The 18,732-nt window shown below is 32.8% G+C and overlaps 1 protein-coding gene across 1 annotated transcript; it reads left to right on the plus strand.

Annotated features, from left to right (window-relative positions):
* Window positions 1-206: 206 nt before the first annotated feature.
* LOC111890027 (uncharacterized) lies at window positions 207-5,654 on the plus strand. The gene is made up of 4 exons (XM_023886190.3): window positions 207-319; window positions 398-576; window positions 662-869; window positions 5,282-5,654. Exons 1-4 carry the CDS (start codon window positions 241-243, stop codon window positions 5,563-5,565), a joined length of 750 nt encoding a protein of 249 aa, XP_023741958.1. The 5' UTR covers window positions 207-240; the 3' UTR covers window positions 5,566-5,654.
* Window positions 5,655-18,732: the final 13,078 nt, after the last annotated feature.

Below are 18,732 nucleotides of genomic sequence, written 5' to 3' on the forward strand. Positions count from 1 at the left end.
ATGCTCCAAGGTTTAATTTAAAAAACATATGGAATCAACCACTAAATTTTGTTTACATTTTGTTCGGGTAGACAAGTGGGTCCCATACGCAACAATATCTAATGTTTGAAGAAAGCATGACGTAATCGAGAAAGATGGTGCAAGAAGCATGAGCAATAGGACTCTCACTTGCATACATAAATACAAACCCTCCACATCCACATTTACATCCACTCGCTCATATCCCAAGGAAGCAAAAATATGGGTGACCTTCACTCTATTCCGTACTTTAGCACCCTCCCCCATACCATTCATCATGCCTCCTCTTCCTCTCACTACTGTAATTCTTCTTATTCATTCTTTCTGTGTGTAAGTACGTCTGTTATGCATACGCTGATTTTGAATGGTTGTGTTGCAGCTATGGACATCAACGACAATTCTGCATTCCACAGTCAGTCACCTTTGCATTCTCAAGATCTCTCTTCAGGTTATCTTGAAGATGCGTTGTTTGAATTCAGATCTAAACGACGTAGATTGCTTGTCTTCCATGAGGATCAATATCAATCGATCTATCAAAACTCCACAACCTCATTTCCTGTAATTCGTCTAGCTTTATCTTCCAACTTTCAGTTTTGATAACCAGTCAGATATACATGTTCTAACATGATGTATGAATCCACAGAGCTACTGTAATTCAAACTCAGTTGAAGACATGGAGAATTGTTATGAGAATTTCTGCAAGTTTTACACAGATGATAATGGAGATGAGAGAGAGATGAAAGGAAGGGGAACAGAGGAGACGAATTCAACTTCATCTTCAGAAATAACAAAAAGCAGCATCAATACTTTTGAAGAAACACTTCTTTCTTCACACCATTCCCTTTTCATTGGTACGTCTTCTCTTTCACACCTACTCAATCACCAACCTTCCTATAATTAAATAATCGGTTTTTAAGTATAATAACATGTCTAATTTTCATTGAAAACTAATAATAGTTTTTTAGTTTAATTTACTACTAGGTGTAACACCCGTGTAATATACGGGTTTATTAAAAATAAAAATTTAATATCAATATTTAAACATTAAATTTAATATCAATATCAATTTTAGAGCTCTCATGTGGAAATAAATAAATTCTAAAAATCTATTAATATGTGAACAAATCAGAAAATTAGATGTGGAAATAAATAAATTCTAAAAATCTATTAAAATATCATATGTCCAAATCAATGAGGACATGACATGTGACAGAAAATGTGTTTTATTCAATGTTTTAAAAACCGTTTTTTTAGTTGAACCGGTTCCCGGTTCCCGGTTCAACCGGTTTAACCGGTTCAACCGCCGGGTGAACCGGTTTCTATATTTTTCATGTTTTTTTTTCTATTTTCCTACACATATATACATATAAAAATTATGAATTTTATGTTTACAAGTTCAACCGGTTTAACCGGTTCGACCGCCAGGTGAACCGGTTTCTATATTTTTCATGTTTTTTTTTTATTTTTCTACACATATATATACATATAAAAATTATGAATTTTATGTTTACAAGTTTAAACATTAAAAATACATATAAAAATAAGTTGTAGATGAATTCAAATACAATAAAATAACACATAACCATAAGTTTTAGTGTTTTACATCAATCCATATACGTTAAAAAGAAAAGAAAGTATAATAACGAAACGAAATATAGTTTTTGATGAATACAAACACATCAAAAGAATTTATAACATTTATCATATGTTTTTTTTAAAGAAAATTAAATAGATTTGAAAAAAATCATCAAAGTTTATTATGTAAATGGTTCTTTTTCATGTGTTTTTATTCGGTTTAACCGGTTCAACCGGTTTATTTTGATCGGTTCAACCGGTTTTTTCTAAAAACCGGCCAGTTCAATCTGATTCAGAAATCAATGTAAAACCGGTAATAGTTGAACCGTTCTTTCTTCCGGTTCCCGGTCCAACCGGTTCGACCGGCCAGTTCAAACCGATTTTTAAAACATTGATTTTATTTATTAGTATAGATACAACAAGATTTAAAGTTACTTGTTTAAATTCTTTTATTAAAAAAGAGTATTCTAATTGAAGAAAAGAAACTGTAAATCTTACTATTTTTTTTTTTTCTTTTTTGTAAAATTGTTCCTATTTTGACATTCATTAACTGATTTCTCAGTTAAGAATTAAAAACACCATTTTGGTTATTCCATCATCTTCAATACAAAGTGGTTATTTACATAGGTCAATATCATTAACTAAACATTTAGATTTTATTAAAAAGTTTTTTTTTGGCTAATTTTCCAATTTTATATATAATTTTCTTAATTGTTCAATTTAAATCTTTTAATTCTATTTAATCCTTAAAACTTAATTATTTTTACAATATAATTTGTTTTATTTAATATCGAATATTAATTATTATATTGGTAACTGTTAATTATTTATTATTATTAATATATTTTATATGTAAAACTACACATAGGAATTTTATCGTATTTTTTAATATTTAAACAGACCGACACATATAGTTATTTTTATTGTTTTGATTAACTATTCCATTTTATGTCTATAAATTAAAATGTTGTTACAAAAATACTAAATATGTTTAAAATAACTAAACTAAATAATAATGTTTTAAAAAAATAATAATAACGCATTAACTATTAAGAACGATCAATAATCGAAGAAGGTTTATGATAACAGTTTTTTTTTTTTTTTTTTTTTTTGATAAAATAAAATCGGTAAAATTTGGTGTATAATTTAATATTTTTCTATATTTTAGTGAATATAATAGTTTGAAATGTTCCTCAAAGAAAAAAAAAAAGGAAATTAGATGACAGAAACCCCACATGCATGCATGCTGCATGCATGATCATGATGTGATGTACATATAATGATGGTGTTTCATTGGCTGACCAGTTTATTTTTACCTAGAATAAATTCCATTATCTACAATAATTCTCAAACGTATCAGTTTTTTTTCCCTTCAAATTAATGCAACGCTTAAGTTATGGTGATTGTACTCTTGTTATCTTAAAAGTACTTTTCCCATTATTTTTATCAATACGTCAAATCAAATAATTAATAATAATTGTATTTTTTACTTTTTATTATTGTTATCTATTGTCATTGTCATTATTTTTTTTATGAAATATATATATATATATATATATATATATATATATATATATATATATATATATAATATTTTAGAACACAATATACATATATTAATCGATGATCAGAAAAGATACATCAAACAATTAGGTATATATACAAAATAAACTTTATTTTGATATCATCTTTAACTTATTAATGGAATGATAACTATTTGTAATAATATTCATGTCTCAAATCAAAAAGTTAATTTTTGTAAGTTATTATTATTATTTTTTTTTCATACAAAGCATAAAAGAACAAAATTTTAAGTAAAAGGATATACTAAATTTTTAATGTATCTTTTTGGTAAATCATAATAAAATATTAAATAAGAGTTGTGATATTTACCGATGGGTCTTTGAGTTAGCAGTAAAAAAATAACTCCTTCAAAACAAAGTTTATGAGTTCAAGTTTTACAAGAATACATAAATAATATTTAACAGTACGTTAGTTTGGCGTTTAAAAATGACACCTATTGTTCATTATTATTATATTTTTGCAATAGAAAATCGTCGATATAAGTTACGTTTTAGTTTTATCTTATTACTAAAAAATGACTTTTCAAAAAGGACTTAGTTTGCCGTTTAAAAGAAATTGTAATATTTATAGGTCTTTATTTTATTTATTTTATTAATTATATGTAATACACTAATAGCCATTGTTGTTCATTATTTTTATATTTTGCAATAGAAAATCGTCGATATAAGTTACGTTTTAGTTTTACCATATTACTAACAATAAGAAAATCTTTTATTTTTCCCCTTAACTTACATAACATTTTTAGCTATACTTCTTTTATTTTTAATTCCTCCAAGTTTTGTGTTTCAACACGTGTTATACATATATACTTGCATGCGAGAACACACATGTGGACCACTTGATGAATGTCATAACATGCAAATACATAAAAACTGAGGCATGACTTTTCATCAGTTGGGTACTCTAAAAAGACTGAAACATTGTTTACACTAAAGTAGTTCAAAACCAACTTTAAACTCATGACTTGTGATCTTTATAGCTTTAAATTTCTTGTTTATTCTTCACTTTCAACGTGGTTGACAATGAAACAACACCAACATATATATATATATATATATATATATATATATATATATATATATATATATATATATATATATATATATATATATATATATATATATATATATATATATATATATATATATATATATATATATATATATATATATATATATATATATATATATATATATATATATATATATATATATATATATATATATATATATATCATGGTTGCAAAAATCGGGATTAATCGTAGATTAATCGCTTGGCGTTCTCCAACCGTCGAGGATTAGGGCATTAATCGGAAATTTAGGATTAATCGGGTTTCGCGGGATTAATCGGCCTTGGCGGGATTAATCGGTCAAAAAAGTCAAAAAAAATCAAAAAAATCGAAAAAAAATCAAATAAAGGTCAAAAAATTTTAAAAAATTCAAAAAAACTAATTTTCTTTTTTTACTCCAAAATTTTCAAATTTTCAAAATTTCAAATATTATACCAAAAAATTCATATTTTGGTATTTCCAAATTACAACTTTTATTATTTTCTAATTTTGAAGTACTTGTTTTTCTTAAGATATATTAACATTTAATTAATTTTAATATTTTATTAATAATGTATGATCACCGATTAATCATCGATTAATCTCCGCGAAGACCGATTAATCTCTTTACACCAGTCGAACGTCGAGCTACCGTCAAACGATTTTTACAACCTTGATATATATATATATATATATATATATATATATATATATATATATATATATATATATATATATATATATATAAGGTTATTTTTGTAACTATGGTTGAAATATAATCAAAAACCAAACACAAAAATAGTAACATCTTGCATTTATCTGCATCACAAAATCCTATTGTTATTTCTATCTATTAAAGCATTGTTAATATAATTGTTGTTGCATTAAGACAAGAATGTTTTAAGTTGATCATTCAAAGTATAATATTGTAATTGTATGAAACAATAGTAGGATGCTCTGATAAAACAAATCAATGAAAGTACATTGTTATTTCTTGTAGCAACCTTTATTACACTACATGAAACTTTACGATCGTGCTTCGTTTTTTTTATGTAGGAGCAAGAAACGAAGAGAGAAAGAAGAAGCTTATAACAAGACTTGTATATCCTTTTGCATTGGTGAAGCCAGGAGGATTTAAAGGAGACATGACACTAAATGACATAAATCAGAGAATCCTAATGCCACCAACAAGGCCCTTGAAGCATCCAGTGGGTGACTTTGCATGTCGACCACTGGTTTCACCCGGCGGACCGGGACTCTCCGGTAAGGCGGTGGTGGCTTTAACCCGAATTCATACACAAGGGAGGGGTACAATCACTATTATTAGGACTAAAAATTAGTATATGGGATGGATACCAACAATAAATTTTAGTGGACGGTCTTGAATTGTATAGTGACAATTGGGGCTATGTACTTGAAAGTAATTATTTATTGTTTTTTAGAAGTAGTATATATATATATATATATATATATATATATATATATATATATATATATATATATATAAATTATATACCTAGAGTGTTTAGATTTTATTCGGAAATTGTTTAAAAAATATAAACAAAGCAATAGAAGACTTTATATTTGAACAAAATAAAACTAGTTTTATTCCCACCAAAAAATCATTTTGCATGACATAGAAAGATAAAAACAACCATAGAAAGAAAATTGTTACAACCTTTGAAGACATTGATTCTTATGGCAGATTGGAAGTTGATGAAGTGTGACATGAAACTTTAAGGTAGAAGTTCTCGAGAGATATCCACCAACAATAAATCAACTTGATAAGATGCTAGTTTTCTTCTTGTAATAAATGAATCACTTATGTTGTTAAGACAAAGAAACTAGTTTGCCTTAAAAGAGATAATTCAAGTATCATCTTCATCTTTATGTTCTTAACATTTTAAGAGACAAAAACTAGAGAGAATATGGTCGTGGTAATACCAAAATTTTATGGATTTAGCTTGTGAAAGAAGGGATAAAACTAGTTCTTTTTAAGCCCTTACTTTAAGCATCTATCTCATGGGTCTTGGCACTTTAAGACCCATGCTTTATCAAATCAACTAGTCATGCTTTCTAAAATCATGTTTTGTTGAATAAATTAATCAATAGCAAGTCTTCTTTCTTCTTTGTTGCCTATTTGAATATTTTATAAAAATAAAACCAACATTTTATATACAAACTATTCTAATTTTTATAACTTATAAAATATATAAATTCATATAAGAGCAAAAAAACCCTTTTTGTCCAAAAAGATTTATATGAAATAATAAATCATACTTTCTGATATATTTTGATACTTAACATTGAACATTAATATTTTTATGAAATAACTAATTTTCAGTTAATTACAAGAATTATATTTATTTATCAAGGATTAAATACTTATAAATAAAATAATTGCATCAAGTTGTTGTTAGTGTGACCCTTTAGGATCATCATAAATTATCTAACAATATCATTCTATAATGACTCTTTGGACATATAGATATTTCAATCTCCCACTTGCATAAGACTCATCATAGATTGATATATATAATGGCAAATGTCTAATGACATTTCACTGCCCCTAGTAATATATGAATTAGTGCTTTTCTCTCAACATCCAATTCCTAGAAGCTCAAAGCTTCAATTGATGTATAAAGTAAGTTTATCAGTTATCCTTTTGTCACAGACATCCTATTAAACATGAGACTTGGTGTCACACCCCTAGCCGAGGTGGCAGAACATGTCGGGTTGTGCGACTTAGTTCATAGATCACAAGAAATTGAATATATATCACAAGCACATCATTAAAAAAATAGTATTTATATTTCATCTTGAAGTTTGAATACAAGGTTCTTACAGATAATAATAGAGTACATGAGTTACCTTAACAGGCAAGCATATATAACAAAAACTAGAAAACTAGGTCTCCTGAAATCCATGACTATTTATTCGTCTAAAAATTTGATCAATGAACTCCTGAGTATACATGTTATTTTTAAGGTCAAAACAAAGTTGGTGAGAGCTACAACTTTTCTGCTAGTGCAGTAATGATCTTTTTATAATGACCAAAAGGTATTTCTTTTATAGGTAAAACCATAAGCATTTTTTGTAAGTAAAACCATATTTATGAATGAGTTTTTTAAAAAGCCTTTAAAGAACTGTGAAAGCGAAAAGGTGTTTTTCCAAAAGTAAAACCATGCTTGTAACTGTTTTGTAAAGAGAGAAACCAAATATGTGGTTTCTTAAGAGAGAAAGAAAGAAAGAAAGAAAGAGAGGGAGGGAGGGAGAGAAAGAGAGAGAGAGAGAGAGTGTGTGTGTGTGTGTGTGTGTGAGAGAGAGAGACTCTGTTATTGTTTATAGTGAGTCCTATAACCGAATTATGTAACTGAAGTACCCCCTACAACACTTCAATGGACATTGTAGAATGACTATAGATATTTATCATCCGCTTTGATTGATCGATTGAGGTTATAGCCTGCAACTACAGGCGAAGATGTCAACCCTGTATAAATCTATAAATACGTATCTCACACCGAGAATTAACATTTATAGTAGCATGGGTAGGCTAAGTGTTTAGACTTAAATGAAAAAAAAAGTCTCTCACTGTAAAGCCCTTAACTAATGTATATGATTAACTTTCACACCTAACTTATATATGGATAAGTCACTAGGCAAAATGAATTTCGTTGTATAAAGATTATAAAAAGTTGAGTATCTTTGATAAGTAGATACATAAACATAAAGGTACTCGCTTTTATAAAGAGCAAGTTCTCGTTTGTAGTGTACCTGAGTACATGTAAAAGTCCAAGATATAATATGTATAACTTATATATAAGTATTCAAACATATATATATGTATATATATATACACACACACACACACACACTTGCATGTAAGTTATGATCTTTGAAAAACTACAAAGGTGGTATGGTTTTATGACATGCTATTTATGACATACATTGTCACATAAATCATAACTTTGTTGTAGTAAAATGATATGCTATTTTTGACTACTTGTTACATGTTATAAAAATATATATCATATGTGTATCAAGTATATCACTAGTTTATTTGTAAATAATAATTCATTTGATAAAACAATATTTATAAACTAGATAATAGTTTTTCACATAAAATGATAACTTTTGTAGTATGTTTTGCATACAAAAGTATGTGAGCACATGTATACCCCCTATTTATAAAACTTATAAAAATGGGTCATAAACACTTATCTTAAATGTGTGAATTCGGTTTAGATGTGAGAATGTGATAGTGTTCGGGAAACACCATGAGATAACACAAACTAGCAACCAACTTTGAAGCTAGTTTGGACTTAATTTAAACCAACGAAACTACACCAAAACTTGAGTCTATAACTAGGAAAACATCACAAAATAGGCAGCATAAGGTGGTGAAATGGTGGTTAATGGTGGTCGTTGAGAGGTGTTTTACCGACGACGGTGGGGGTGCCACATGACGGTAGCCCTGCTGCCGTTCTTTACTATCTGATGATGACAAAGGAAAGAGGGGAGGGGGTAGTAGGTGGAAAGGGGCTCTAGATGGGTGGTTGGTCGTCGAAAATAGGAAGAGGAAGGGTGGTGTAGCCGCGGTTTGCGGTGGCCAAGACCTACCTCTGGTGGGTGTTTTTCTAGCCAAGAGAAAAGAGAAATGGAGAAGGAGAGTGAGGGAGATGTTGGCTGATTTTTGTGGTGATGAATAAGGAGGGAAATGGATCATTTTATAGTCCTAAGGATGCCTATAAGACCATGCAAGCACCCATACCCTTTATGTTATTCATACACTAAAAAAACACCCATGCTTGTACTCTTTGATCTTTTGTGCACCTAATCAAGTATGCGGGAAAAGGGGAGAAGGTGATAGGGACGTGATTATGGCCAAGAGAAAAGGGCATGGGCTGGTCACAGAGTCTTCCATGTAAGGTGGCAAGTTAGGTGATGTTATCATTCTCAAAAATACCCCTAAAACCATCCTAGTTATGCATGCCAAAATCCTGACTTCTAGTATTTTTTTCAAAAGTGGCAAATAATGGAGTCGAGTTCAAGGATTCCAAAAACCTGAACGGATTAATTTTTTGAGTTGTAGAACTCCGTAAAATCACATTTAAAAACTATCATTTAATTGATCTGAAACATCCGTTTTTTTTGAATTTTACAAATATTTTTTACTAAAAATATTTGGAGTATGGAATTAAATATTAGACCATAGTCTGAGTCTAAACATGCTCTCGGAATTTCCATCTCAGGGTTGAAAGTGCCTCAATGGATCGAAACGGTTTATATAGTTTAAAGAAAGTAAATTGTGTACTGGTTTGTTTTGTATAACGATCGTCTCTTTTTCATACGAACTCCATTTTGGATGCTATTTATTTTTTCAAAAATATGTGAACATGTACTACATGACTAGAGTGTTTGCTTTGCGCACAACTGCTCAATACGAAATTTCAGTTTTTCGGATGTAGTAACTAGGTTTGTAGTGCGTGCTTTGTGATTCGTTTGAGATATTTCCACAATTGGAAGTAAGATACTATATGATATGTTATTTTAGTTGTAATGACACTATATATTTATCAAAATATGCATTAGAGCTCAATATGTCAGATCACAAAGAGGTTCGTGGTGAATTGACTGTCTACAATTTTAGACCTAAATTTTGGGATGTCACATTACCTCCCTGATAAAGTAATTTCGTCTCGAAAATATTTTGTTCTAGGTTATTTTTTCATGAAAACTAAACTAGTGGTAAGTGAGTATCCCATGCATTATCGAAGTCTATCACATAAGCATGGAACATGTCTTCCAAAGTTTGTATTGTTCTTTCACTCTGTTCATCCGTTTGAGGATGATATGCCATACTCATGTCTAATCTGGTTCCTAAGGACCTCGGCAATTATTTCCAAAATCTAAAATTGAATCTACTATCTTGATCCGAGATGATAGAGATTGGCACTGCATGCCGTCTGACTATTTCCTTAAGATATGTCATGGGGAGTTTGTGACAACCCGATATTTTGAGACAATAAAATGTAACACCGGTCAAATTTAGGCCAAAATATAACTTTCCTAAAAATATTATTTGGGTTAGATAAAGTAGTAGGAATCATATCAAGGTTTTCGTACATATAAAGAACCCTAAAATCCAAGTTATAACGAAGAAGTTATGACCAACTGAAGATTCTCGACAAAACCAGACAACACCGATTAAGCGAAAAACGAGAAGTTTCCAATACAATGATTTTTAGCCTTAGGTATCTAAAAGAAAGTCGTATATTTCTTTAAACCGTGAGCATGCATAAAAAGAACGCCCAAAACGGACATCGTATGAAGAAGTTACAAATTTTCTAAGTTTCGTAACAGTGGTAGACAACTAAAAACTCGAAATAAAGATCGAGCGATTTTTAGCCGACACAACTTAAACGAGATTTGAAGGCATCGACAATAGTAGTTCGATGGTAAAAAGACAAACGAAAACGGATGTCGCATAAGGAAGTTATGGATTTTTGACGAAGTTATCGTGTCCCGGCCTATTAATTAAAATATAATTAAAAATAAATCAAAATTAGTCGACGGAGTCTAAACGAAAGTTGTGGAGTATTTTCTCACCTTCGCGTGGATATAAAGAACGTCGAAAACGGAGCTCGTATGCGAAAGTTACGCATTTTACAAATTCTTGGCACGCATTTCAAAGCCTTATCCGAAGGAGTACGCCCAGCGTACTTCGGAGTACGCCCAACGTACTGAATGAAGGGCCCCGGATCGTCCACGTCGACCAAACGCTTCACCCGAAGATGCGGTCAGCAGTGATGCAAGCGAATGACCAGCATAACCTTGGAGTACGCCCAGCGTACGAGGTACGCCCCGCGTAAATCCGAAGTACGCCGAGCGTACGAGGCCTCTCACACCCCTATAAATAGAATGCGAGCGTGCCGACCATCCTTGCTCATTTTCTTCACTTCTCTCACATTTTTACCTCGTTTTTCGTGCCGACAACATCCCAACTTCCAGGTTTCATATCTAAGCCCCTTTGAAGGTCCGAAGCCCCGAGTTTCTCGAAAAACTCGCCACTTTCCAGTCGAGGTGCCGCCCGAGAAAAAGCTCGTTTTCTTCAAATCATGCACTTTCTTCAGTGAGTTCATGCCCCTATAAACTACATTTTCAAATGTGTTATCAACACTTTTTATATACACTTTTAAGGTGGGGAATACAAGTAAACACACGATTATTATCGTGTGTAACTTAAAGTTTCATTATATACTCTTTTTATCAAGTAAATCATATGTGATTCATAACTACTACATGAAACCTTTCGTATGCAAAATATATCACGATAACATCTTGTCTTTTGAAATTAAATACGTTGTTATACATATACGAATCAAACACTTTATTTACACTTTGAGTATATGTGTTCATTTATGTCACTACAAAAGTTACACTTTACATAACAAGTGAGCATTTCACTAGGGTTTACTATACAAACGAAACAAACTTTTGGAAAAACCATAATAATTTACGACAAACATTTTTACATGTTAAAAATTCTTTATCAAACAATCTTACATACTTTATGTTTCCTTTCAAACGCTGTTAGAATCATGTTTCAAACAAAGGTCTTCTTATACTTAAAATTGTTCTTATCAAACAAACTACTTTCAAATCATTTTATAAACCGACATCAAGTCATCATTTCTTATTTATTAAACTTTTCAAAGGTTTTACAAAACTTCTTTTATATTTTTATTGTCAAGTGCACGCCTATATATGTTTATATATATATATATATATATATGTATATATATATATATATATATATATATATATATCAGGTATACATATATAGACATAAAAGTTTCCATCAATTGGTTCAGTACCTTTGGGTAGCAAAGGCATACTTCGGTTATACACGTACAATACTAGTAACTATAATAGGTATAGTTAGGATATACTACTTACCATTCTAAGTACAAGGAATCACACAAGAGTCAATTTATTTATGAGTCTACACTAATACATTACATACTTTATGAAGATATATGATTACATACAATTACAAGGCATACAATTTCAAGACATACAATTACAAGAGATAGGATTACATAAGATAGTGTACTAGATCTTCATGAAATTTTACATACTACAAGTACCATATCAAAGAGATATTTACATATACAAGAACAAATGGACATTTTCATACGTAAATCTGTTTTATACTAGGTTTTGTGAGACATTTCACGTACTTTCGAGTATGCATTATTAAGTCCTGTATTATATACCATAATCCCTTGTAGGGGAGCGTGATACTTGTGTATAGATCTATACGGGATTGACAATCCCGCACCTAAACTGTTAGCTACAGCTAGACCGGCAGGTCTGGGGTGTCAAATGTCATAACATTCCATCTCCTAAAGAACGTTGTTACAGGCAGTCTGGGTCATTAGCATGGTTATAGAACTCACATGGAGTATTAAAAACACGTTGATTTACGGGGTTATCAAATACCTTAGCGATTTTGTACATACAAAAATCTACTATTTTAGGCATGAAAAACACCATAGTAGTTCATTTTTGGGACTTTTAAACTACCACCCACTTATGGGCAAATATTGGATTTCTAAAAGCAAACATTCAAAACAGTCGGGTCTTAGCAGAAGGCTATTTTTTATACTAGTAGAAAATATGGGATTTTCTAGGGTTTTCAAACGTTTACAATTACTTACAAACATGTTCATTGGTAAAAACTTCCTTCAAACATTTACAGGTGTTTCTTTTACAACTTTACTAATCAAAGTCAAATAAATACTTATGAATTCACCAGCATTATTGCTGATACTCGCTTCCAAAATAACTTGTATTCCCAGGTCACAAATAGACAGGTATGACTACCAGGTTTTGTGAAGACGGAGCGGTCAAGACTCGTCTTTTATTTTGTAATATTCATTTTGTAGAATTATACTATGAAAGAACTCACACGTAATTAAAATTATACTATTAATGAAATGGATGATGTTGTTGCTTTTTTACTACTTTGCATTGTTGTGATACACTACCTGACGTCCTCCGCCCCAGAACGTTTCCGCCGTTCTTGGTTTTGGGATGTAACAGAGTTTCTCCATCTTATCACTTTGATGGCCAGAAAGTGGGCAGACTCAGTGCAATGGTCAACCACTACCGAATGGTGTAATAACTATTTGACGTCGTCAGAAACTTCGTTATGAAGTCCATGGTTATATGTTTCCATTTTCCATTCAGGGACTGGAAACTATTGTAATAGGCAAGATGGCTTCTAGTACTCTACTTTGAGCTTAGAGCAAGTCACGCATTTTGTGACAACCCAAAGTTATTCTGTTACATTACCCCGTTACCGTTAACGGAATATTCCATTTAATAAAAGTTCCGTTAATTAGAGGTCGCAAAATAAATAAACGTTATATTTATTTATATTTTTGTGTCGTTATAGACGTAATAAAGTAAATAAAAAAACACTTAAGTTGTATTTCCATTTAATTGGAAAAAGTTAGTTTTTATTATTACGACCACTAAATCGGGTGCGACCAAAAGCCCCGTATAACGGCAGTATTGGGTAGATTTCCACTGAGCTTCAACTCCAACTCCTTTATAAGGGAGAGTAAACTCCATTTCCATCTTTTTACTCTCTCTCTACAACTTTTTCCCGAGCCAAAAATCGTCTGTTTCGAGCCTTAAACGAGTAGGTAAACTACCCTAACTTGTTATATAACTTATCTAGCCTGCAAATTCGAGTTTAAAACATAAAATAAGGACAAAATCATGTGTTTACGGCCCAAGAACACTCTTGGACCGTGAACACCATTTAATGGGGTTTTTAAGCCCCAAAACCCCTCCAAATTGCCCCTATGGCTTAGATATGATTTTTTAGGCTTGCATATTCGGAGTTAGAACACCTTGAAACGAGTTTTGAAGAGTAAACATGAGTTTACTGCCCAAGAACATGCTTGGGCCATAAACTCCTCTTCATGGGGAGTAAACTCATATTTGTATGTTAAAAATGCCCTTAAACACACCAATGACCTTGGATTAAATTCTAGAATCGACCACCAACAAGCTAGAGACCTTAAACTCAATTAAACACATAGATTTGAGAGTTAAAAAGGATTTTACGGCCCAAGCACATGAATAGGCCATAAACACCCCCAAACCTCACCAAAAGATGGTTTTAACCCCCCCAAATGGCCTCATACTTCATTGTAAATCACTAGAATTGAACCAAGGGCCTTAAACTTCAATAAAACCTAAGGGATAGGATTTCACAGTCGTGAACTCCCATAGGGGTGGTTCATGGGCCGTAAACTCCCATTTAGTGCCCAAGTGGTCCCTAAACTCCCCATTTGGCTTGGAAAAATACATAGGAATTATTCTCAATCACTTAAGCCCTTAAAGTACCCAAGAAAGATGTCAGTGGGAGCTTACGGCTGTAAACTCCCATGGTTGGGGCCGTAAACTCCCTTTTGGTCCATTTAAGTGCCTTAAACACCTTCATACATTTTAGATTTGGACCTAGCCCAATTCCCTGATCAAAATAAGGCCTTTAAACATCCTAAAACCCCTCACCATGATTTTACGGCCGTAAACTCATGGGGAGTTGTCCCAGGGCCGTAAACTAAGTGTATAGAGTTTACTCGTGAAGAGTAAACTCCATTCCTAAGTCATACACACCCTTAGATGTTACCCGGGACACCCCAAACACTTAACCAAAGTGTTTTCCGCTCCTTAGAGTGCGTATACTTGTTTAATTAGTAGATAATATACTAATTTTATGTGAACATATGTTATCATATGTTAAATAGGTCTCTAGGTGTGTCCAAGTCCTTACTTGACACCAAGCACCCAACCGGCACCTTCGTCGGATCCACTTACACCAGGTGAGTTCATACCCCTGAATGAACCTTTTAAATGCTTTTACATGTTTTATAGGGGGGGATACAAGTTAAACATGCCAGTTATCATATCAATCACATGTGATTGATATCCCGCATGCACAAGGATTTACCACACTGTTAACTGTTTTACCGAGAATGACACTATAAATGATTTTCTAAAAACATAGTTATTTGTTCAGCTTTTACTTATGTTGTTTAATCAAAGTTTTGTTTTAAACTTGTTTATGAAAGGTTTCAAAGGATTTTTAAAGAGTTTCAAACTTATTTTACAAAGGAATACAAAGTCGTGATTTTCTTGATATATAAAGGTTTTTCCAAAGTTTTCGTTATGTTTTTATACTTTTACTTGGTTAAGATACAACTGTGTTACGCTTATACTTGAGAACGCCTCCACTTCGTGATACGCTTATACTTGAGAACGCCTCCACTTCGTGATACCCTTATACTTGAGAACACCTCCACTTCGTGATACACTTATACTTGAGAACGCCTCCACTTCGTGATATGCTTATACTTGAGAACGCCTCCACTTCGTGATACACTTATACTTGAGAATGTCTCCACTTCCTTATTCGCTTATACCTGATAACACTTCCACATAGTTAGATGTATGCCTGTTCTTGTATAGAAGCATATAAATAATGTTTGAAGGACTTAAGAAGGCTTGTTCGCCCTATTTCCTTTTCTTCGTTGAGATGTGGTCTGGTGGGATTGGATGTCCGTCCGAAGGTCGTTTGATCATCAATTATATATTATGTATGCAAGCATAGTCATATGGGTTTACATTAGTCAGTTCAGTCATGAGTCTCTACCTCTAGTTCAACACTCTATTGGAAACACACTACCCACTATTTGGGATGCATCTTCGGGACACGGCCTTCTACGTCGTCTAGTTGGTAACCAGAGTCTCTTGTAGGGAGAGGGGACATTGTGTGTACAGATCTATACGGGATTGACACCCCCGCACCCTGACTGCTAGCTACAGTCCACGACCTACCAAGCCAAGGGGTGACAAATGTCATATTCTCTAGACGCTTGTAGGGCGTCAGGTACTCTAGTGTCGGTTAGTATGGTTACGAGTATCTCAGGTTACCTTATAATTCATGGCCTTAAGGTAATGGTTTTTCACCAGCAATTTACACTGTATGCTGGAACCCACTCTCGGAGTCACACTGTTTTTAGACCTTGCTAGCTGTATCTTTCATTTGATACTGTCTGGGGTCTGTATTCAATATTCTTAGACCTTAGTAGCTGTACCTTTCATTTGGTACCGTCTGGGGTCAGTGTCTCTTTTGATTAGACTGAGCCAGGCATGTCGTTTATTCGATACCCTCCTGGTGTCTATGATTCTTTTGCCTTAGTCAGCAGTCCCTACTGCTGAGGCATATGTCATTTTCCCTGATATTCTCCGACTTTCTTAAAAAGCAAATTCCGTATTTTGATAATGCAAGTGTTTAAGGGAAAACTACTTTTTACCACATAACTCTGACTAGTCTTGGTAGAAGACTGCTTTTTAATTAGAAAATATAGGATTTTCTGGAAAGGACTCTATTTCACTGTATACTTGAAAATTACCACTTATATAAAGTTATTTGATTAAAATGTCACTTAATGCTTATGAACTCACCAGCATTTGTAAAAATGTTGATACTCGCTTTTCAAATAACTTGTATTCTCAAGTTAGCATTAGACATGTACATCCCCGGAGTTGTTGATGAAGATAGCTTAGTACCATGTTGTACTTACTTATATTTACTTGTATTACTTTGATGTACTGTTATGTAAACCATGTAAAACTATTACTATTAATGCAATGTTTTTTTGTACTTTGATTACTATAATGCATGTGTTGTGATACTTGACATGACGTCATCCACCCCAGAACGTTTCCGCCGTTCTAGTTTTGGGGTGTGACAGATTGGTATCAGAGCATTGTTTATAGTGAGCTAAGTATATCAATTCATAAAAGATATACAACCTATAAACGCATTGGGATAAAACACTCTGAGCAAGAATTATACTCTAAAATATAACCATATTTTACCAAAGTATAAGAACATCCATAATCTAAACACTCAAACAAAAGTATCACAAGAAGAACAATAATAAAAGTCTTCGGATGTTGAGCACTATAGTTAAACCTGGGCAGTTATGTAATCGTAAGCTGGAATAAATGTAACCTGATCAACTACATTTATTCGAGATGCGATGAACGTGTGCTTAGGAGTGATAGTGGTGTTGCAATAGGTCTAAAACTTACCAATTAGGATTGATAGAGCCAAACATAAAGTTTAAAATACTATAGGAGTATTTTGGAATACTAAAAGACTAACAATAATCTTAGAATCATAATCAAAAGATAAGAACCAAAAATGAAACTAAAATACCATAGGGGTATTTTAGGATACGTATATAACTTTGTGTGAAGAACTAAAAGGATCCTTATTGATATACCTACAATTACAGAGAGTATACTTCCAAGGTTATATATAACAAGGATCCCATAGGCTAAGAATGTGTGGTTTCGCCTTATTTCCTTTTGCTCGTTGGGATGTGGATCTAGAGTAGTATCACATATTCGAAGGCCTATCGGATCTAAGCTATATAAGATTTGTATACCCTGTGTAATTGTAGCAGGACTCGATATGGATCATCCAGTGAAATGTTAATAATCTCTTAGGATTCTTTAGACATTTGCATTCTCGCACGAACCCTGTAGATAACCCTATCCACTTCAGTGCTTGGCAGAAGAGTTGATGAATACCCAAAAGAGGTTCATTGAGAAGATTCCCTGTTCGAAAATAAATGAACTGGGTTGAGACTATTGAATTCACGAAGTGCCTATATCTTTTAGGGACAGTGGTGAGAAATTCGCCTAAGCTTCCGAGATTCCTAGTCATCCATCCTGAAGTGATGACACCTAGAGTCAGAATCAGAAGGAAGGCGGAGTAGAAATTCAATATGTCCATACGAGGAGAGAACCCTAGGTAACTACCCGAAGGAAGCCAACGCCGATTCCAGTCAAAGATACGAGGCAGACATAGGGAGCCAGTGCATGGAACCCAAGAAGAGTCTTACCCTTGTGTTCATCACGCTAATACACCCTTAAAAGAATACAATTTAGTGAGTTAGTGGTTACACCACTCACGCTATGTGTTATGTAAATCGTCGTTTCCCATTGCCAGTCAAACGATTAGAGCGGATCCCCGCACCTCTATTGAGAGTATTTAGCCATAAGCCTTCATGAGCCTCTCTTTCCACGGTTTCGTTCCGAACTGTTCTCAAATCTCTCCAGGCCGGAGAGTGAAACCTTTCCCAGTATAAAAGGTAACTTAGTAGGAATGACTCACATCTTATGGCCTTTTCCCGATACTCACACTCCTACCTTGTACACCAGGACTACATCATAGGGATGTAGGTCGACACTCAGACAACCAACCTCCGAGGCATGGGAAAGTTTATGCCTAATACAGTCAGGACAGATATGTCCAGGGTTAGCCATCGTCTCTAATTATCTTGCATTCCTTTCCATGTAGGAAAACCATGCCACCGAAGAAGCGCAACCAGTCCGCAAACAAGAAACCT

Source organism: Lactuca sativa, chromosome 5 (genome assembly GCF_002870075.4).
Source record: "Lactuca sativa cultivar Salinas chromosome 5, Lsat_Salinas_v11, whole genome shotgun sequence".
Taxonomy (NCBI): Eukaryota; Viridiplantae; Streptophyta; class Magnoliopsida; order Asterales; family Asteraceae; genus Lactuca; species Lactuca sativa.

Bases quoted from the DNA above. Each gene is read 5' to 3' on its own strand.
- LOC111890027 (XM_023886190.3), top strand. From the start codon at position 241: ATGGGTGACCTTCACTCTATTCCGTACTTTAGCACCCTCCCCCATACC. The intron at 577-661 runs GTAATTCGTCTA...ATGAATCCACAG, and splicing joins ACTCCACAACCTCATTTCCT to AGCTACTGTAATTCAAACTC. The intron at 870-5,281 runs GTACGTCTTCTC...TTTTTTATGTAG, and splicing joins ACACCATTCCCTTTTCATTG to GAGCAAGAAACGAAGAGAGA.